Consider the following 22656-nt stretch of genomic DNA (forward strand, 5'->3'; position numbering starts at 1 on the left):
TGCAGTGAGCTATCAACAAATTATGAACGGACTATAGATGTTTTGACTCCAAAATATCTCAACAATGAGAGATTGTTAATAATTCGAGAAAGAACCAGTTTGGGTGAATTGTACGAAATTGGTCATAAAAATTGTGTTTCAAATTTTTAAGATCCACATATTTACTACATAAAACTAGTATCACAAGTATTTTGGCGAACATTCATAATAAAAAGGATCCACCTAATAACTAATCGCAATAGTAGTAAGATTTTTAACGTTGCAATAATATCTTCACTTACGCGGGAAATGGTCTACATAATGATAGTACCTGATATTTATTTATAAACAGGTAATAACTGATTCTAGCTGGTTTTTTTTTGGAATGGGATTCAGATCTGAGAAAAAAAATAAATCTGAACTGTTACTGCAAAATTGTTCATACTTCTGTGAATTTAGGCCAACCAAGAATGAAAAATGTGGAAAAATAAGTATAATTCCATAAAAATATGTAAAATATAAAAGTTTTTAAAGAAAAAAGTTATTACGTACTAGTGAGCAAAATTTTAAATAATTCTGTCAAATATGTGCACTACGCACAACCATGTGGCCAATGACAATAAATTTAAGAAAAACAATGTTTGGCTTTCTACTTCTCTTCTTTATACAAAAAAATGTGTCAATTTTCCAAAGAAAGGAAGAAAGCCATCAATTTCAAATTTTTTTTATGAAGATGGGGGAATAGAAAGCCAAAATCTTCCCAAAAATTGATCTCTTTTTAGAATACACCAACTCAGGCAATTAATCTATTTTGATGCATTTCAATTTGCATAACTGCAGAGGGGTGAAGTTCCAGGTATGATTTTCATATCATCAGTCCCCCGAAAAATGAAAATTGGAGTGTTATTAGAAATATTCGATTACATGTCCGTTTCTGACTTACAGGGGAGGTCAAGTTTTCGTTGGAACGCCGTGTATAAAAGGTTGCGTGTAAGAGGGTGAACCCTGCCTTCTGCCATTGAATTTCTTGCATGGTCAATGAAAACAATTATTATTTGTCCCTGATAATGAAGCTGGTCGTGCCCAACGATTATGGACATACAGGATTGCTTACTTTTGCGATTCTATTAGACACGTCACGTGATCTCGTGACGTAACAGTGGTGACTGGATTGATTCGGTACTGCACTTTCAAATTAAAATAAACGAATTTCATGTGAATCTCGTATTAGAATATTATTTTTATATTACTTTTATAAATATAAGTGGATTAATGCTAAGTAAAATTTTTTCTTTTGTGGATGATAGGGCGAGCGAGCTATTTTGTCCTTTTTAAAAGTGAGAGGTTTCATCAGTTTTTTATTATTTTCGTGAAAACAGTAACTCACCCAAAAATTTTGTAATGAACTTTGTTTTAGATAATAGTATTATCTAAAAAATTTTTCTATAACTTTTTGAACCATCTTTTATAATAAACGCTTGATAATCAAAAATATATAACTAATAAATTGTTCATAGCTGTAACAACTTTTTTTGTTTATCTGACAGAGAATACATGATACGGTTTTTATTTTTTATTGAGAAAATATGAAATTTAGATATAATAATTTAACTTAAACTTTGTTCCATAAATGATGAAATTGATAAATTTACAATTTAATATATTATAATACTACATTAGAGCAAAAAGGAACTACTTCATCAACTAAATATATAGAAAAATGAATTTAGAGAACTAATGTATTACTTTATTTAATTTTCGATTTTTTTCTGTTAACAGAATTGTTCAAAATTTTTCTTTCAAGTGACCTATTTCCGTCGGCCTTTAAGTTGTTATATTTCATTCTGATAATTGTTCTCAGTTTGCAATTCTCTTTGAAAGAGTTTTTACAACTCCTGGCCCTTTTTTAAATCCATTTAAAAGATGTTTTTCAAAAAGCTTGTTTCACTTTTCAATTTTTTATAACCAATTATCCTTGGGTTTAATAAGACGTCCCAATGAAAGTTGCTGGACCCAAGAAGGTATGAGTTTCACTAGTTCGGACTTCCATTGTCTACTATATAAAATGATTTGAAATCCCTGAAACAAGTAAAAAAGAATAATTAAAAAAGAATAGTTGAAAATAACAATTATATTAAGCAACAATAAACCTGAAATGAAATGATAGTGAAATAACCTACAAGTAAAAATATAATAATTGAATAAATAAAATTAAAGGAATGAAAAAAGAAAATAATAAAAATAAAAAGTGTAGAGATTCCAAGTCACGTTAGTTCACGACGTTTCGATTGTTGGTATCTACAATCGTCTTCGGGTGATGACTGGGTTATTTCACTATCATTTCATTTCAGGTTTATTGTTGCTTAATATAATTGTTATTTTCAACTATTCTTTTTTAATTATTCTTTTTTACTTGTTTCAGGGATTTCAAATCATTTTATATAGTAGACAATGGAAGTCCGAACTAGTGAAACTCATCACGAAACATTGTCAATCACCTTCAAACAAACCAAGAAGGTATATTATAATTATGATCTCCTGCTTTTATTTTATAAGTATAATCGCCCAAACCAGGTAGGTCATTTTTATGTTTTTAAGCAAAGTGTCCGGCAATATATTCTAAAGAGTACTCTGTTATTTCTGGAATATTTGTATTTGAAGTTGAAGGAATGTTAGTAGAAATATCAGGACTACTAGATGAAAATGAGCTACTGCAATTTGATCCTATTGTCTGCTCTAAAATCGTGTCTGCGTTAATTTCAACTTCATTTGGACCACGGCTTCTAATTTGAGAAAATCAATTTTTGAGAGTGAATTTATCCCCTCTTTTGCAGCGATTAATCCATTTCTTTTGCAAAGTTGTTGAAACCATATCCTCAGCAATAGGAAAAGGGTGAAATATCACATCAGTAACACCACTTTTTTTTAAAGTCAACTGATTGCTTTTGAAGTTGACACTGCACAAATACGACCAGGCATTTTAACAAAAAATTACAAGGTTATTCAATGGTTAGACAATTATTGCTATTATTTACAAAAATATGAATATTTCCAATTTTTACCTTGATTTAATTAAAAAATGTTCAGAAACCAAAAAAAAGGGTCACAATGGCAAAAAACAAACCTCAAAACTGAAGAAAATAACAGAGTCTTATATGGCGTCTACTCGTTACACCAGTTTAAATAATGCCCAAAAGCACAAAAAAATACGACTTTTACAATAAATAAATAAAAATTCAATCGAAATAAACAATAACAATGTAATACTGTCCGAAAATAATCCTCAAATAATGTTAAAATAACACACAGTTTTATGGCAGCTACTGAAAATGTCATCAGTGTTACATCACATCTGCTCGGCGCTTGTTTAACGTGGCGATATATGTAAGTAAGCAATCCTGTATGTTCGTAATCGTTGGGGTAGGCGAACCTTTAGGTATGAATCAACGTGCCATTTTTTCTAAAGAATGTTTAATGAGGTCATAGACGTGCCATCAAATAATTTTGACTTTATTATTATTTGAAAAATCATAATAATGAATACTATCAAAACTCTTCACTACAAAAAAGGCACATTTTGCAAAGTTTCTATTAGTCTCCAAACACTCCGTAGCGTAGGATCACTTACGTTTGATCATAAAATACTTATTAAACACGTTTTTTCTCAGTTCATAATGGATTTTGCGCGCCAGCATTATCCACCATTGACAACTCCCACACCGTGGGAAAAGTGATCAATAGGCCCGAGGATCATGTGCTCCAAGCAGACGCAATGAGCCAAGAATAACAGGCTTTGACTAAGATTTTTGCCTTAGCGCAGTAGGCTCTCACGATCTTCTGGAGTAGAGAGGTCACTATCTCTACAGAGAGTGGTCTGGAAAGTCTGCGTGGTTTGAACAGAACATTTTGATACTCATTTCACCGGCAAATATCGTTTTGCACTGATGATCGAGAAGAACTACACCAGGCTTATCAGCTTGTATTAGCTCATTCCTTGTAGTGGATTCAAAATCTCCTGGACCATAGGGCAACACCGATGTATTGTCTTATAGGTAAATGTGCCTCAGGATGTCGATGAATTTTGGGTTGAGACCGAGATCGCTGGACATGAGCTTTACCGCAGACCCAGCATCTGGTGTCAGGAATTTTTATAACCATCACGCAACAACGATAGCTCAAGTTGTTGAAAATACAATCATGACAGGCCATCTTGAACTCTTCAGCTTCCGGGTTCAACACACTCGGCTCCAACACAGGTTCTTCGATAAGCCGATGGAAAAATAGACCTGATGCATTGGCTTATCCTCATGTTGCCTCAGTTGTATTGTATTTTTGAGTTGGACCTTTTTCTGAATGCGTTTCAACACGGTGGCAAAAGTTGTGATCACCTCTTTCAGTGACTGAAACTAAACCAAGTTGATCAGCCGATTGGATAGCTGTCTTGAATAGAAATTCCCCAGTTCCTACTCTCTCATGGTTGCGAACCATGCAGAGAAGGGGATTCGAACACCTGATGATTCCAGTCAGGTTTTCTAGCTGATCCCTCTGCTGCTATCTTGGGATTGGTGAGACTTACGTTGATTGAATTAGGCTTCGAATTGAACAAACGAACCATGCAGAGAAGAGGATTCGAACACCTGATGATTCCAGTCAGGTTTTCTAGCTGATCCCTCTGCTGCTATCTTGGGATTGGTGAGACTTACGTTGATTGAATTAGGCTTCGAATTGAACAAACGAACCATGTAGAGAAGGGGATTCGAACACCTGATGATTCCAGTCAGGTTTTCTAGCTGATCCCTCTGCTGCTATCTTGGGATTGGTGAGACTTACGTTGATTGAATTAGGCTTCGAATTGAACAAACGAACCATGCAGAGAAGGGGATTCGAACACCTGATGATTCCAGTCAGGTTTTCTAGCTGATCCCTCTGCTGCTATCTTGGGATTGGTGAGACTTACGTTGATTGAATTAGGCTTCGAATTGAACAAACGAACCATGCAGAGAAGGGGATTCGAACACCTGATGATTCCAGTCAGGTTTTCTAGCTGATCCCTCTGCTGCTATCTTGGGATTGGTGAGACTTACGTTGATTGAATTAGGCTTCGAATTGAACAAACTTTATATAATTTATTAATAATCATATATGCATTTCCAACATTTCAAAACGATGTAACATTTTCATTTTCCACGTTCTCTCAGTAGAAATGTATGTTTCTGATAATCCGTATCCTCAAACATTAAACACACAAAGCTACTGAAAATGGCGGAGTCATTATCGAAATGCTGGAGAGATGGCGATCGGCGATGATTCTAGGTCTATTCTAGTTGGCCGCCAAGTTTTTAAAACAAGCTCTAATCGTTTCCTCGTCTTCTCCCGCCGCGACGTCGTTCCTTTGTCATTCATTCACTTTCTACCGGTCGAGTAGATGTTTCCATGGAAAATCCGTAGTAGGCCGTTTTCTACGCTGCCAATTGTTACATCTGACGAAGTGAGTGTCCGTCCATCTTACGCGGGTGATGTAACTGGTAACTGGCAATCTTAAAATAAACTCACTAACATTCAGGTTGTTAGTCGCGAAGGTCATCTTAGATAAAACTAGTTTCGAAATGAGTCTAATTTGTGCATGTGTAGTGAGTTTGAGGTTAGAGGAGAGAGGAATACCGTGCTCCTGGACGTGAAACGTATGCGTATGTTGCGATTCAATTTGATATTTTTTTACCTAGGTGGATTTGTATTGAGGTGTTTTAATTTTTATTTAATTGAAACAACGTGATTGAAACATATTCACATTCATTAAGGATATTAATTTAGATTTCGGTTATGATTTCAAAATCCTATACTTGCCTCATTACCAAATAACGTTCAACTAATTGTTAGAAATGTAGTTGAAAAGTTTATCAAGTTGAAAATTCCGACGCAAGGATGATTTGGGATCCAATATGGACGATTTGGAAGTAAAAAAATTCAATTACAAAAATTAAGATCGATATTTGTCAAATGAAGGCACAAGAAATCATAGTTAAACATTTGTAGAGTCCATGAAATTATGAAGAAGAATTGTTGTGCTATAGCTGTAACATATTTTTTTTTAAATAATGACAGTCTTCATTATAGGCACTGTCTTTCTAGCTGATCTTTCTGCTGCTATCTTGGACTTGGTGAGACTCACGTTATTTGAATTATGATTCGAGTTGGGTAGAAGCTATATGAATCAATTTTCAATGATACTTTTGATTCACTGGTTTCCATCAATTTTTTATCAATATAATCCTTTACTTTTTTCATCATTAATCACAGCTGCCACACAGGATTGCTATACAATACTGTATATAGAATGTGTGAAATTTCACTTACGCTTTGTCAAGTGTATAAAAGCAATTTGTCGATAAAAATGACTTAAGTTTTTGTTTGAAGGCAATTGGTGGCAGAGTCTTCACCCTGTTTGTCAATTTATTATAAATACTCGTTTCAACAAACACAGGAGACTTTTCATATTTTGTATAGGGGTGTTTTCGAGTTGTAAGCATATAGTTTTCTCTAGTACTATATTTATGTACTTCCGATCGTAGGTCGAAGTGCCATTTATTTTCATGGATATATGCCATGAGTTTTGAAATAATATTCTTGCCACGACAAGCAAATATTCCTCTGCACGACATTATGTAACCAAGGTTAAAAATTAATCGTAGCAGTGCCTTTTGTTTTACGAATATTCTGTCAATTTCAGTGGCTAATTCCCAGACAGCAATGTTGCAATATACTATGGAGTGAAATTTTGCGTAATAAACCGTTAGTAGAGATTTGGTATCAAGTTTACTTTTCAGTGATTTTATTAGGTAATACGATTGGTTCAGTTTCTTAGATGTGAACTCTATGTGTTCTCTCCATGTGAAAAGGGAATCAATCATTGTTCCTAAAAACTTTGTACAAGTTGTTGATCTCAGAGATTCATTGAGAAAATTGAAGGTGAAGTTATGTAGACTCCGAGGAGAAGATGCAAATTCAATACAAACAGTCTTATTGACATTAACAATCAATCTGTTTTCAAAACACCACTCACTAAATTCTTGTAGTACAGTGTTGATTTGGGTATTCATTTCATCCGGTGTTTTGCTCGATAAGATTATAGACGTATCATCTGCATAAAGGTACACATTACCATAACTTATGTTATCAGGAAGATCATTGACATACAGTAAAAATATCAGTGGACCAAGAATACTACCCTGTGGTGTTGCTGCTGTAACAGAATACTCGAAAGATAATGTATTATTCTGTTTCACTTTGAAATATCAATTAGTTCCCAGGACACGACGAACCTATTGATATTGCCTCTGATACCAATGTTGAAGAGTTTTTCAGAAATTATTTCAATACTCAGAGTATCGTAGACTCTACTTAAGTCGAAAAAAAGTTTCACAATGACTTTTTTCTCATTGATTGAATCATGGATTTGTTGAACCAATTTGAGTGTTGCTGATTCCGTTGAATGATTTTTTCGAAAGCCATGTTGACACTGATAATCGAAATGGGGCGATAATTCTCTATGTTAGTGCAATCGCCACTTTTCAATATCGGAATCAATAGTGCGATTTTAAGAAGATCAGGATAGCCTTCAAAACAAATACACAAGTTTATGATTGCTTTCTTCTTTTCTTTGGAAAATTTCTACACTTTTTTATAGAAAGATGGTGAACAAAAAAGCCAAAACCTTTGTGTCACAAAAAGTAATTACTACAAAAATTTACCCTATTCGATTTTAACACGATATGTATAATTCTAGAAGACCAGTTACCTATTAAGTGCATTAAGAAATGGTCTTTGAATCAATACTTTGGTTCTCTTCACATAAATGACCTTCTTATGAGTTTCGCTGACCACACAGGTATCATATACAGTGTACAAAAGCCAAATGGAATAAATTCATTATTTCAGTTACGGTACATATTTTAAAAAAATCCCGAAACACGTCAAATTCAAATTATAATTTGGCATACTCCAACCCTACCCCTACCTTCAACCTCCTTTGAATGACAGGTACAACCCCCAATATTTCAAATGGGAAGTAAAGGCTTGAGATATATCGTTTGAGAGGTCTCTTTATTCTCTATTCAAAAATGTTATTGCAACAATCAAGAAAAATAAATTGAAATCATGTGGTTACCGAAATTCGATAAAATACACTCAACACTTATTGCAATATACTCGAAACTTATTTCATGTTGAGGTATTGATAATAAGAAAGTAAGCAAAAACTATAACAATGTTCTTTTTGGTTGGTATCCTTCGAGAAATAATAATTTTCGTGGCAACGTTAGTTTAAAGCGCCTTGTCAACTTGTTTTGTATGTTACAACAGTAGTCAGTATTTTGATTTGAATTTAAAGTTTGTTAACTTCAAGTCTGAGAATGGTTAGAATAAGGGAAATGCATAAAATAACAGTTTCACGAATGATTGGTTACGGAGATGAAACATGAAACACAATAGGAAGTAGCTCGCCTATTTCAAGAGCAATTTTCTAATTCACCGCCCAAATCTCAAGGAACAATTTGCAAAATGGAGAAACTGTTTCGCGGGTATGTGTGAAAGAAAAAAAGCATCTGCCAATGCAATGAGTGATGAACTCCAATTAGATGTGATGCTTGAGATTGAGGAAAACCCACATAGACTGGCATCCACTACATTCAATGTTAGCCATACATCGATAGTAAACATATCAGGAAGAAATAAAATGCATCTTTATGAAATGCTACCTACTCAGGATCTCATGGAAGACGATTTTGATAGAAGAACTTATTTTTCTGAGCAGATGATGAACATGTTGTATAACAATATCATTCAATTAGAAGACGTTATGTTTTCTGATGAGTGTACTTTGTCTCTTAACGGTCATGCTAATCGGCAAAATTCAGAGGTGGAGATGTGTTTGAACATATTCTGAAATACACTGATGATTAAATTAACTCATTAATTTATGGGTTTATTATTTTCAGTTCGTGTTTCAGCGTTAATAAAACTATTGTTTGAAGAGAAGTTTCATTCGATGGTTGAGGAGTATTTTAATAATTATCTTTTCATTGTATCATCTGTGACTAATTGAGAAACATCAAATGAAATCTGTTTTACAAAAATGAGTGATGAACAAGAAAACCACGTCAGTTTCCGTTTGAAACAGTTTATCTCGGTAACGGTTCAAAATAGAAATAGTATTATCTGAACAAAGTTAATCTAAAATTGGATGTAAATTTCAAAAATTTTGAAATATACAGGGTGTTCCATTTGAAAAAATTGAGTTTCACTAATTTTTTCATGAGATCAAAGTATCTGCATTTTTTGAAGACTCTGTATGAGGCAAATGAAAATATGACTCGGAATGAAGATCCTTATAGTAACACTCCACTCAATTTCAAATTTGATCGTTTTTGTGCAAGAGAGTTCAAGATTATCAGCATTTATAAAAGTTCATGTTTGGTAAAAAAAATATCGAAATTAATTTATATCTTCTAAACGGTGATAGATAGGTATAGGGAAATAGTATATGAATTTGTTAACAAAGTGATATTGAATCATAATATGATATTATATACGGGGTGTTCCATTTGAAAAATCAAAGAAGCCGCTACTTTATAGTAGAAGCGACAACGCCGCTTCGTCTGAAATATTTTAGTCGTGTAGGTCATATTGATTTATTCATACTGTGGAATTTTCAGGTTGATCCGTTGAATAGTTTGTCAGAAACGGCTAATTAACGCTCATCATGAAAATCCCTGTATATCTTACGTCTCTAACAGCAGTTAGTGGAAGTAAAAATCCTCCATTCTCACGTTCTCTTTCAAAGTAGTCTATTAAAGACGCTACTATTTGTTGAGACTGTTTCGACAGTGCTTTAGGCATATTAAATATACGCAGGTCTTTTCAAAAGAAATGATTAGTTCTGAAAAGGTAAGAAAGACCGATAGTTTTCAAGTTTTTTTCGATTCAGCAGCGTCTGAAAATCATTTGAATAACTTACAAAATGAAATTTTACTAGTTTCATTGCTATTGAATGCATTTCATTGGAAATTTCAACGTTGTTATGTCGGAAATATAAAATTATCAGAAATGACGTCATTATCTTCTTAACGTGAATATCCTACATTATTAACCATAAGTCTTCGTTAGTGTAGTGCCAGAGTATTCGGAAAATACTCCCTTCACCGGCGCATTCGCCTTTTTTGTCATTTATTGAAGACTTTTTTGTAGCTCTCCTCATTTTAATACAATCATCATAATTCAATATCATTCAACTCAAGAAATGAGCAATAGTCATAAAAACAGCGTGAACAATGGATCATTAATATTACAACGATCTCATGTGTATTTTTTGTGACCGCAACATATCTCGTGTTTATTGTTCATTGTTTCGGCAAAGAAAACTTAATTGGATAATATAATGATTCATAGAACAAATTGAATTAATTACTTGTGGTTGAGGTTCTTTAGGATTTTGCTGACGAGGTAAGTGGACAACGTTTACGGTATCTTATAACCATTCAACTAGCGACCCCTCGGCAAATAATGACTTTCACAGAAAAATGTTTGTTACCTTGAGTTACATTATTACTGCCCATGTTACTCGTTGATAATGTAGCTTTCAACAGATGAAAGAACTTTTGAAATAGATTGAGTAGTTTTTCAGTTGTTCCATAACAAACAAACAAATCAATTTTTTTTCCTCGTCATATTTCATCATCATTAAATTTGGTAGTTGCCAATTTTGTTGGATTCTCTCAACGTTATTTCAACTCACAGCCTAATTTCAATCTGGGCTCATCTCCTGAAACACAAAATGGCCTATCGTCCAATAATTATTAAAATAACTCCACAAACTTTATTGAAAAAATATATCACAACATGTTTCGCTAAACATAAGCTTTTTCAAGTGATTAATACATCAAATTATCCTTAATTTAATTGAGGTTTAATTATGAGAAATCCATTAAGCCCCATACTTGCAGAAATTTCCATGGATAATCTAGAGAAGTCGATCTTTGAACATCCTTTGATTAAGAATTTCTTGTATTGGCATAGACATGTGGATGACGTTTTGGTATGTTTTACAGGTACTAAGAGGCAATTAAATACTTTTCATAGCGATATTAACAAAATTCATGAAAACATTAAATTCACTATTGAAATAGAAACAGACAACTAAATCTATTTTTTGGACCTAACAAGTAGTAGAATGAACAACAAACATGATTTTTCAATTCATCACGAACCGTCCCATTCGGATATTACGATGCATTACGATTCTACCCATCCGTATCAATACAAAGTAGTAGCTTATTATAGCATGATTCACAGATTAGTCAATGTTCCTCTTTCAATAGAAAATTTTGATAAAGAACTCAATATCATCAAGCAAATTGCGGTAAACAATGGGTTCAAAGCCGTATTAATAAACAAAATACTTGCCAAGAAAGTCTACACAAAAGCGATTCGAGATGTTTTTCCCATTGATAAGGTAGATAATCAAAATTATAGAGCTTCAATCGAGATATTAAAATTGCATATAGAACAAGTAATACGTTAGGAAAGCTAGTTAAAAATAATAAGGATAAAACATCCAAATTCGATAAATCAGGAGTAAATAAATTAAAGTGCGGAACGTGCCCTGAGGTATATATTGGTCAAACTGGCAGAACATTTAGGAATCGAATCCAGGAACATCATAAGAGCTATGTAAATAAGAGAACAAATTCAACATATTCAAATCATCTCCGAGAAGAAAATCACATCGTTAATGAAGAGTTCGAAATTTTGCACATTGAGAATAAAGGTTTGAAACTGAATCATTTGGAAGCAATGGAAATTAATAAACTTAAAAATTCAAACATCTGATGAATGACCAACTGGATTTGAATAGATCACCATTATTGAACTTGTTTTTTTAAAAACCGAGAAAGAATTATTATTGATGTAGATGTGAGGCAATATGCTTTAGTTAATCATAATTGAGTAGGTACGAGATGTAGAGGTTCAGGTAATTTCTTACAGGTAGTCTCAATTGTGGTTACCTGTAGTAAATGAAAATATGAATGTAAGAATAATTTGATGTATTAATCACTTGAAAAAGCTAATGTTTAGCGAAACATGTTGTGATATATTTTTTCAACAGAGTTTGTGGAGATCAAATCGTTTAGGTGTAGTTTATGAAATTACTATGGATCTTCATCAAGTAACGGCCGAATCAATCAAAAAATATTAAAATAACCTTTTCAACAGTAAATAAACTGCAAAAGGATCGCAAAAGAAGATATCGGGACTTTTCGGGTCATTTATTACCTGCAGTGGCATACCTTTGGGCATTAATTCGATACTTGTTCAAACTCATATCTATAAATGAAAGTAATTTTTTGTGGGGCAAAATCAGTTTTTTATCAATCTTTTTGGGACAGTTTACCTTCCACAATTTGAAAAATATGAAAATTTCAATGAAGAACTTTATACACGGAGGCCGAAATCTGCCTTCGTTTTCAGAAATGCATAAAAACTTTAAAGATATTTGCAGTTATTCCTTTGCTGATTATTTATTTCCTTTGCTGATTATTTATTTCTCAACTTCTTTGACAGATGTCGAACGAAACTTGATTTTCCGCAGTAATTTATCGGGGTGAACTGAAAAGTTTGCTCTTTCTACACTTGTATAAAGTTATCCATTATAATTTTCATATTTTTCAGATTGTGGAAGGTAAAAAAACCCAAAAGCGGTCGATGAAAAACTGATATCTATGCTTATTTATTTATATACAATGCATTTCTTTAATGTCCCCTCCTTCCATCTTTTCAACGGGTGGTCCACTCAAAAAATTGAAATTTGGGATGATGAACTTAACGCATGAAGTAGAATTGACAAATGAAGTTTTCAAGATGGCGACTGGGCGACTGGCGACTGTAAAAAAAATTAAAAGGAAAGGAGGGTCTTGGGACACACCATTTTGAAGCTCCTGACTGATACTTCACAACCCTAGAATATAAATTCAATATCTTCACCTACTACAAAATAATAATTTCCTGAAGACAAACACATAATATCGATATTTCTAGAAATATTTTTTTTATCTGCCATACAGCAATTTCAACAACCCGATAAGGTTTGTTAAGTTATTTTTTGTTTACAAAGACGACAAAAAATGTTAGTATGACAATGAACATCATTGTTCAGTTAAAATATTCTCATTTAATTTTTGGTTTTACTAGTAGAAAGATACTACGTCAACAATCTGTAAAATGGTCAATTCTTGTCCATTGGAAGAAAAAACTGAAGCGATTTTTATTTACGATGTGACGCGTAACTTTCACAAGACCAAGAGGATGTTCAATGAACGTTTTCCGAATCTTCCTATCTGTAGAAAATATTTGAGGGGACTTGTATCCAGTGTGCATAACAAAAAGCCCCCAGGTCATCCGTCCATTCCGGAAGAACAGCAAGTGCAAATAATTAGTGAGATGGTAGTAAATCCTGAACAGTCTACTTATTCCGTCGCGAATGTTTGTGAGGTGTCTCCTTCTACTGTGTGGAAACTTTTGAAGAGGAATAGGTGTCATCCATATAAAATTAAAATGGTATACCAATCAACTGAAGATGACCCTGATCGAAGAACAGAATTCTGCGAAATTATGACGGAAATCATTGCAAGGCATCCTACTTATCTCCACAATATTTGTTCAGTGACGAATGCCCATTTTTTTATTTTTTTCAAACGGCAATATTCACAGACAAAATTACCGTTATTGAAGTGACATCAACCCTCACCTTTTCCGGAAAACACATACCAAATATACAGAAAAATTAACGTTTGAACAGAAATATTGGGAAACTATATTGTAGGACCTCTATTTATAGATCAAAATTCAACAGGAGAACTGTATTTGAATATTCTCTTAACTACTGTTGACCCTCTCATCACTGAAATCGTCGAAGCGAATCCTAATGAATTCTATATGGATATTGTATTCCAACAAGATGGAGCACCACCACATTACTCTAGACAAGTAACAAACTATTTGTATATACTTTTTCCGGTCGTTGGATTGGCCGTCGAGATCCTACAGAATAGTCAGCCCGCTCGCCAGATTTGACACCTTTGGACATTCGAAGCAAAAGGTTTATGAAACTGAACCTGCTTCAATATTGGATATACGGCAGAGAATAATAAATATTTGTAGAGACATTGACGTTACTGTATTCGAAAATGTTCGGCGTGAAATATCGGATAGGCTGTTCATATGTCAAGAAGTTCAAGACAACTGTTTCGAGCATCTTCTGAACTTACTTCAAGCTTATTACCTCATATTATGTAGTTAAATGTCAATGTATTCAGAAAATTATTGAAAGTTCCGACATTTCGTAGTAGTTGAAGATATTGACATTCTATTCTAGGGTTGTGATGCATTTGTCAGGAGCTTCAAAAAGATGTGTCACCCCCCTTTTCATTAAATTTTTTTCCCAGATGGCGCCCAGTCGCCATCTTGAAAGTTTCATCTGTCAATTTTACTCCAAAATAAAGTATTCATGAATTAATTTCAATATCCCAAATTTCAATTTTCTGAGATGACCCGCTCAAAAAATAAATGGGGGGGGGACATTGAAGAAATGCATTGTATAGACTATATCGAATTATTCTGGGTTCAAAATTTTACTTAAACAAAATACATTTCACACTGTTGTATTGTAGAGTTTAATTTTTCGCCGATTCATCCACAAAAGGTCCTGATTATGCAGTATTCGATAGTGAACAAATGTTTGTACTTGTCGCGTCAATTTTTCCATTTCCCAAAGTTCAATCATTCGATTTACTCTCTCCCTTAGTGCTTCCTCGTCCCCGAGTGATACGCGCTGACGGAAGGAATCATCAATTAATTATTTGAGGAAGTCATCGCAAAACTCACCACTTAATTGGTGTAATTTCGCTTAATTCATCGGGAGGAGAATTGATAGCACGACAACAAAAGTTATACTGTGTAAATAAAAGGGCCAATTAAAAGAAAATTAGCGATCAGGTCTAGACATTTAACGAGATGGTTTGATAGTCACGACATGTCACGTTCGTTTTAGCGGATGTGTGTTTTCATTTTGATTATCGTTGTTTTTGTTTTCGTCTGGTTGAATTTGAGATTTGATATATTTTTTCCGTAGAATATGGAGTCATGATGATGAAGGAACTTGATTTCTCAACAGTTCAACAAAGTTATATCGCAGAATTCAGATAAAAGTAAAAACAGTCGTTTTCTTCTTCTCCTACAAAATATATTTTCTCTTCGTTGATGTATAGCAACCAATTTTCTTGAAAGAAATATTTCCTCAGAAGAAAGAATGTGAACACCCAATCTCTGTTTTAGACTTGATAGCCTACCACATCGTAAAAATGTACACAAAGAGAGTTCCTTTTGTTTATCGAATGTGAAAAATGTAGCTATGAATGTTCCATTTATTGAAAGTAGAACTCCTGTGAATGATATCTGATTTTATTCCATAACGAATGTTTGGAATACAAACTGAGTAGAGAAAAGTATCTTGTGTATAATTCAGTGTTTATATAAAAGTATTTAAAAAGAAATGTTTATATGTTGCTTCTTTGCATGATCTATACATCCATGTATAGAGTTGCTCATTTTCAACCTGATAACTTCCTTATTTTCTTTGGAAGATTCCCACATTTTTTTGTATCAAGATGAAATTGTAGAAAGCCAAAAACTTTTTTCCCCAAAAAATAACTAATGTTGATACTGATTTCAAAAATATATTTGGAGTACGGTCAAAGGTAAATAGTCCTTGACATCAAACACCTGTATGAATACAGGTGTTTAAAAACAATATATAATTCCTATGTAATAGGAAATCCTAATACAGGGTGTAACTAAATAAGTGTAAAACATTCAAGGAGGTGATTCCTCATCGAAAAAAAGATAGGATCTTTCATATAATGAAATTTCATTGTAGCATCCCTTGTTAAGATACAGCCCCTTAAAGGGAGTACATAAAATTTGTTTAACAATTTTTTTCATAAGCACTAAAAAAGTTACAATATTGAAATTAACCTGACGTTTTGTACTACCAAAAAGACACCTAGCCAGAAATTTATTTGGTTTACCCCATGGTTGTAAGGGGTGGAAAACGCAACCCCTAAAATTTATTTCCAATGTAACTTTTTGTTTTATTATTTGTTTACCATTTAAAAATTTATTTCCGATAGCCTCTTTCATTCTGAACAAAAAATGTCTCATGGGTTTTCTACCCAAAATAAACCAGTTCGCAGCAAAAAATTATTTTACGAACAACTACAGAGGTACATCGTCATAAATGCGAAAATACGAAACTAATCTATCTAGTAGGTCGCTATTAGAGATAGTGACAATTAAATTGGTATGACACTGTCAGTTTGTGAATTTTCGAAATTGAATTAATACTAATTGTGTGTTGTTGTTCTGTTCTTTATTTGTTACTTTAATAATTCCATGTTATTAAAATGGCATACACAAATGAGAAAATAGCTGATATGCATTACGTTCACGATCTGTCGCAGGGGAATGGGTTAGAAGCTTCTGGAAGATATGTTGAAATGTATCCTCAACGGCAGCATACTTAACATAGAATATTTGCTTGACTTCATCAACGATTACGAGAATATGGTTCATTCGACAAAAGAACGCAGGATTGTGGTCGCCATCAAGAAGTACGAACACCACAGCTTGAGGAAGCAGTACTCAATTTGAATGAAGAACAACCTACTACCAGTACTAGAAAGATTGCTTTCCAGCTAAATATTGATCATATGACGGTATTTCGAATTTTTAAGGAACAACTCTCATACTCTTACCATCTGCAACGAGTACAGGCACTGTTACCGCGAGACTTTACGAATCGTCCTGAATTTTGCAATTGGATGCTGGAAATGATTAGAAGAAATTGTGACTTTTTGAATACGATAAAATTCACAGACGAATGTAATTTTTCTCGGGACAAGATTATTAATTTTCATAATTACCACATATGGGCTGATGAAAACCCTCACGCTATTGTCGAAACTAACCATCAAGAACAGTTTTCTCTAATCGTGTGGCTCGGAGTCATTGGGGATAATTTAATTGGGCCTCATTTTCTACCTCCCCGATCAAATGGTGAGGCATACGTTCAATTCTCAAGAGAAGTGCATCCAGTACTGCTGGAGGAAGTTCCTTTGGGCGTTAGAAGGGATATGTTTTTTATGCATGATGGGGCTCCCGCCCATTTCAGTCAAGTAGCACGTCAGCATTCAACTGAAACATATGCAAATCAGTGGATAGGTCGAGGAGGACCACAGAACTGGCCCGCTCGATCCCCGGATCTCAATCCTCGCGATTTATCTATTTGGGGCCATTCACAGCATTTGGTTTATCGTACTTCTGTTCGCGATGTAGAGGACTTAAGAAACCGCATCATCGGTGCATGCAGGGTAATCAGAGAGACTACAGGAATATTTGAGCGAATACGAGGCTCAATGCGCCGACGTCTAGACGCATGTCTGAAGGTAGACATATTGAACATTTACTATGATTTCTACATGTTGTGTGTTTTGTTATTAATAAATTAGTTCTGTTTATTACCCTTTAATCGTTTAATGCAGGTAGTAACAACAAAATAACAATAAATCCAGTTCGCATTTATGACGATGTATCTCTGTAGTTGTTCGTAAAATAATTTTTTGCTGCGAATTAGTTTATTTTGGGCAAAAAAATCAGGAATCATTTTTTGTTTAGAATGAAACAGGCTATCGGAAATTAATTTTTAAATTGTGAACAAATAATAAGACAAAAAGTTACATTGGAAATAAATTTTAGGGATTGCGTTTTCCACCCTTTTTCAGTGCTTGTGAAAAAAATTGTCATACAAATTTTATGTACCCGCTTCAAGGGGTTGTATTTTAACAAGGGATGTTCCAATGAAGTTTCTTCAAATGAAATATCCTATCTTTTTTTCTATGAGGGATCACCTCCTTAAATGTTTCACACTAAGACCCTCCGAATAATTTTTTAGTTTTTAGTACATTATCTACGATATTATAATCCTTTTATTTTTCAGTTAAACCGTTTGACTTTTTTTTTTATTATTTCTATCTTTTTTAGATCATAATTTTCATCCACAATAATGCCACATAGATTTGAATATTTTTTATAGTGTACTACTATAGTACTAGTCAAGCCCTATATCATTCAATATATCCACATTGAGGTAGTTAGGAAAAAATATGTAATCCGCCATTTTATAGCTACGGCCATGTTGTCTGTGAAGCATTCTATGAAATGCTGCCATTTCATGCTGATTGGGATGTTTCGAAGAATTATGTATGACAAGGTCCATACGAAAATATCCATACGAAAAATTGCAAAATCATGTTTATTTTAACTTCAGTAATATTTAAGTCTAGAAAGTGTACGAGAAACTACCTGTACCAACATTGGGAACTTAATCAACTGATTATTATGAGTGAAATGTTATTTATATTATCTCGATTCATTCATTTGTGGATGGTTAAAAATCAAAAAATATCAAGTAACTGTGACTCTTGGCCCCTTGAAGAAATACTTTGATAGTAAGTCTGAAAACCTTACAAAAAAAAAAAAAGAAGCATCCATAAATAACCATATATGGAACCAACATTGAACTTATATGAGCCAAAACATTTATTCGACTTGAATTCACCCTATAAACTCAAAATTAGCTGCTTCATTCATTCTGTATAAAATAATACAAAGAAATCAAACTTAAATTTTATTCCAATTGGACATATTCACAATCATGCCACGAAACAAACCAAATTTCTGTCGATATATCATCATGGGATCATTATATATAATTCAATTCCAGAAAAAATAAATAAGTATCATTCCATTACAAAATTCAAATATTCGACATATACTTTCTGTAACCAATTTCATTATTTGACTGCATTTCATTGGTATTTTTTTCTTCTAGATATAATTAATATGTGTTCATTGTTAAGTATGTTATTTCTGTTATTTTATTATACTTTGTAGTTAGTTATAGGCCCTAATTAAAAGCATTCATTGTTTCTTGGGACAATAAACCGAATTGAATTGAAAAAAAAGGCTGTTTTCTGAATTGTGGTGAACTGTTTACGAAATATTTAATGATTTGACTATTTTGAGGTACTGAATTCTGGATAGAGTAGGAATTACTGAATTGTATCTTTCTGAGAAAGTTGTTTTCAAATTGATGCCAACATTCTGTGAAACTTAATCGGTTTGAGACAAAACAAGAAAAGAGGCAAGATAAAAATCTGGTGCTTATTGAAGCTACAAAGGTATCAGTATTGGGACGTATGGTAGTTTTCTCCTAGTTCTTCAGAGCTTAGGTTAGGTAAGGTTAGGTCTGAAGTGAAGGGGTCTATTCGACCCTCCACCGCAACCTGTAAGGGTTTATTGTGGCTCACACCTATTCACACTCGGCCAAATAAACCCAGCTTCTTAACGAAGCCGATTAGTTTGTATGGTGAGTGGTCTTTCAGGTCAGATTGTGAGAGTACGGCTTTGCTGAACTCTAAAAACCTGATTCGGTCCCCAGCGGGGCAGGCACAAAGTATATGCTCTTCTGTTTCATCATTTTCCAAACAGGCGACACACACTGTCTTCCGACAGTCCAAGTCTCTGCATACGATGATTCAAATGACAGTGACCTGTAAGAAGGCCTGTTACACTGTTTGGTATCAAGCTTCGAAGGGTGAATAAACGCCATGGAGTGTGCCAATCCTGGAAGATTTTGCCAGAAGAGGTAGATCTAGAAGGATATCCATGGCCGCTGACGGTGTCGTATGCTTCAGAGCTCACTCTACCGCACTCTACCGTGTGCTGGCATCTCTCTCTCTTGCCGCTATATCTCTTGTCATCTCCACTAACTTATACCTCCCTCGGCGACGCAAACTTCCGTTTGCCTCGCCTGATCACATTTTTTGTAACGCTCTCGTCACGCATTCATCAGCTTACTCCACAAGTCAAGCGCGGATAAAGAAGTCAAGAATATACAATTTTCACAATGAATTTAATTCAAGAAACTTTTCGATACACGGTTGCTTCAACAGTTTGACTGGTACGTCACAAAGTATATGCTCTTCTGTTTCATCATTTTCCAAACAGGCGACACACACTGTCTTCCGACAGTCCAAGTCTCTGCATATGATGATTCAAATGACAGTGACCTGTAAGAAGGCCTGTTACACTGTTTGGTAGCAAGCTTCGAAGGGTGAATAAACGCCATGGAGTGTGCCAATCCTGGAAGATTTTGCCAGAAGTCCATAAATCTTCTTGCCATCCAGATGTTCAATGTTTGCTTGGCAAAGCCTAAAGCGATGCTAATCACAAATTCCGGTCTGATGAAGCTGCTTGCAGCACCTTCCTTTGCAAGGGAGTCAGCAGCTCCATTGCCTTCCAGGCCAGTATGGCAGTTTGCTACCATATCAGACGTTGCTCAGTAGGAGCCAAGAACTACCAACGCCGCTTGACTGTCCGAGAATATTTTTATTGACTTGTGTGTGAGGTTGGATTTATCCAATCTCTCTGCACACAATTCAAAAGCATAAATTTCCGCTAGAAATACGGTCGCATAAGTTCCCAGGCAGGTGGATATCTCTGTCCTGGCTCTGCGACTAAAAACACCTGCACCAAAACCGGAAGGTGTTTTTGATCCATCTGTGAACCAACAACTATCTGCTCTTGATATTTCCTTCTCCCAGAAGATTCAGTCCTCTCTACTGGGGAACAGTACTTTGTAAAGCAGTTCGTAGTCGACAGTTGGAGGTATAAAGTCAGAGCTCATTTCCAGAATGCTGTGACTGTCAATGTCAACCAACAGTCTGTTGCACTCTGAATTTAATTGATGTGTGCAATTGGCAATGTGCACAAGTCTGTATGCAGTGCATCTAGCCTGCAGAGGTAGATCTAGAAGGATATCCATGGCCGCTGACGGTGTGGTACGCTTCAGAGCTTACTCTACCGTAAATATGTGCTGGCATCTCTCTCTCTTGCCGCTATCTCTCTTGTCATCTCCACTAACTTATACCTCCCTCGGCGACGCAAACTTCTGTTTGCCTCGCCTGATCACTTTTTTTGTAACGCTCTCGTCACGCATTCACCAGCTTACTCCACAAGTCAAGCGCGGATAAAGAAGTTTTATTTCAAGATGAATGAATTTGATTCACGGTTGCTTCAACAGTTTGACTGGTACATTATCATATTACAGGTCAGTGTCTTCATAATTTTTATATTCTCCTGTCACTATTCTGCAAAAAATGAATTGCAAGATACTTTGTGAAAGAAATTGAACTGTCGTTGGCATAAATTAGAATCAGATATGACCTCTCACCGTAGAGTATAATTTATAATCGATAATGTTGATGAATACTCACAAAACTGTTGCGATAAACAATACATTCGTGAGAATTTTCTGCGGGTTGGCACTCCCAATGCACAAACACGATAAGAACACGTATCAGGCGTTATTATATTTCAGGAAACCAGCATAAGCTGAAACAAAGACATCGCATTTCCCGGAATAACAAGTCTAGACGGACTGTAAACTGGATGTGTCGTTAGGTTTGATAAGATAACTGCTGGTGTATCAATGCATTCACCCTCATTCAATGTATACAGGGCTGATAGAAGGGTTCAGTATCTTTGCTAGTTTAGAATTTTCATTCAAAGACTTCATAATGAAGAAGAAGCTCGAAGTGCGATAGAAGGGTTCGTTTTCTTTGCTTGTTCAGAATTTCCATTCAAAGCTTTCATGATAAAGAAGAAGGTCGGAGTGAGATGTTTTCTCAAGTTTTATATGTATATGTGAATCAACAATAGTTAGACATTTATTCCTTTCTCATCTGAAATAATATGGAAAAATGTTGACAGTTTCTATAAGCTTTTGAAATATGCTCTAAAAACTCAACAGAATCAAAATCTTGAATGTCCAAATGCTGAGTTGTCAAATTTTTAGTTGATACCTAATCATACACATCAATCAAAATTTCACGAAATATTTTCAATACAGTATCGCCATCTTATTCAGTTACTGTACAACTCTTACTCGAGGATTTTTCAAATGAATCATGATTCAACCATTCTCAATGCATTGAAATTGGATGGTTCAATTCTCACGGTACAATACCTCATACAGATCCAGTAGAATTTCTCAAACATCTCGCGTATACAAAAAGCATATCAACTTTTTCATCACTAGAAAAATTCATGCTTCCCCCTTCAGAAATGCCGACGAACTTAATGATTATTCACGTTCTTGACACTGAATTTGACAATTATATATATTTTATTAATTAATGGCCCTTGTTAAAGTAATTAATTCATTTCAGAACTCCTAAAAATTTTTTCTCCGCTATTTTCATTCGACAGAAAACACCAGAAACAAAAATTCATGTTTCATAAACATCTTGAACAGTTCTTCTATATTCATATAAAAGCCCTGGAATGCATGGACGTTCACCTCTATTTGCAAAATTAGAAAAGATGTTTTTGTAGTTGAATTCTGAGATATTGGTTTATATCTTTTTGGGACTACACATGGATTGCCATACATAGGTGAATTAGTTATCACAGTGGCTATCAGAATTCATCATCCGTTGATGATAAATT

General features: G+C 34.3%; 1 protein-coding gene across 2 annotated transcripts in view; it reads left to right on the top strand.

Annotated features, from left to right (window-relative positions):
* Positions 1-5453: 5453 nt before the first annotated feature.
* The window catches only part of LOC141481648 (uncharacterized), a 407979-nt gene continuing 390776 nt past the window's right edge, over positions 5454-22656 (top strand). Inside the window, exon 1 of one of the 2 annotated variants that reach the window (XM_074173553.1) lies at positions 5454-5660. In XM_074173553.1, coding sequence (XP_074029654.1) covers positions 5603-5660 — 58 coding nt within the window. In that variant the 5' untranslated portion in view covers positions 5454-5602. Of the gene's footprint in view, positions 5667-22656 lie in introns of both variants that reach the window. The other variant, XM_074173552.1, reaches the window with a different exon arrangement.

The sequence above is a fragment of the Leptinotarsa decemlineata genome, unplaced genomic scaffold (genome assembly GCF_025532065.1).
Source record: "Leptinotarsa decemlineata unplaced genomic scaffold, Ldec_3_MD MMD2_tig00000251_RagTag_RagTag, whole genome shotgun sequence".
Lineage (NCBI taxonomy): Eukaryota > Metazoa > Arthropoda > Insecta > Coleoptera > Chrysomelidae > Leptinotarsa > Leptinotarsa decemlineata.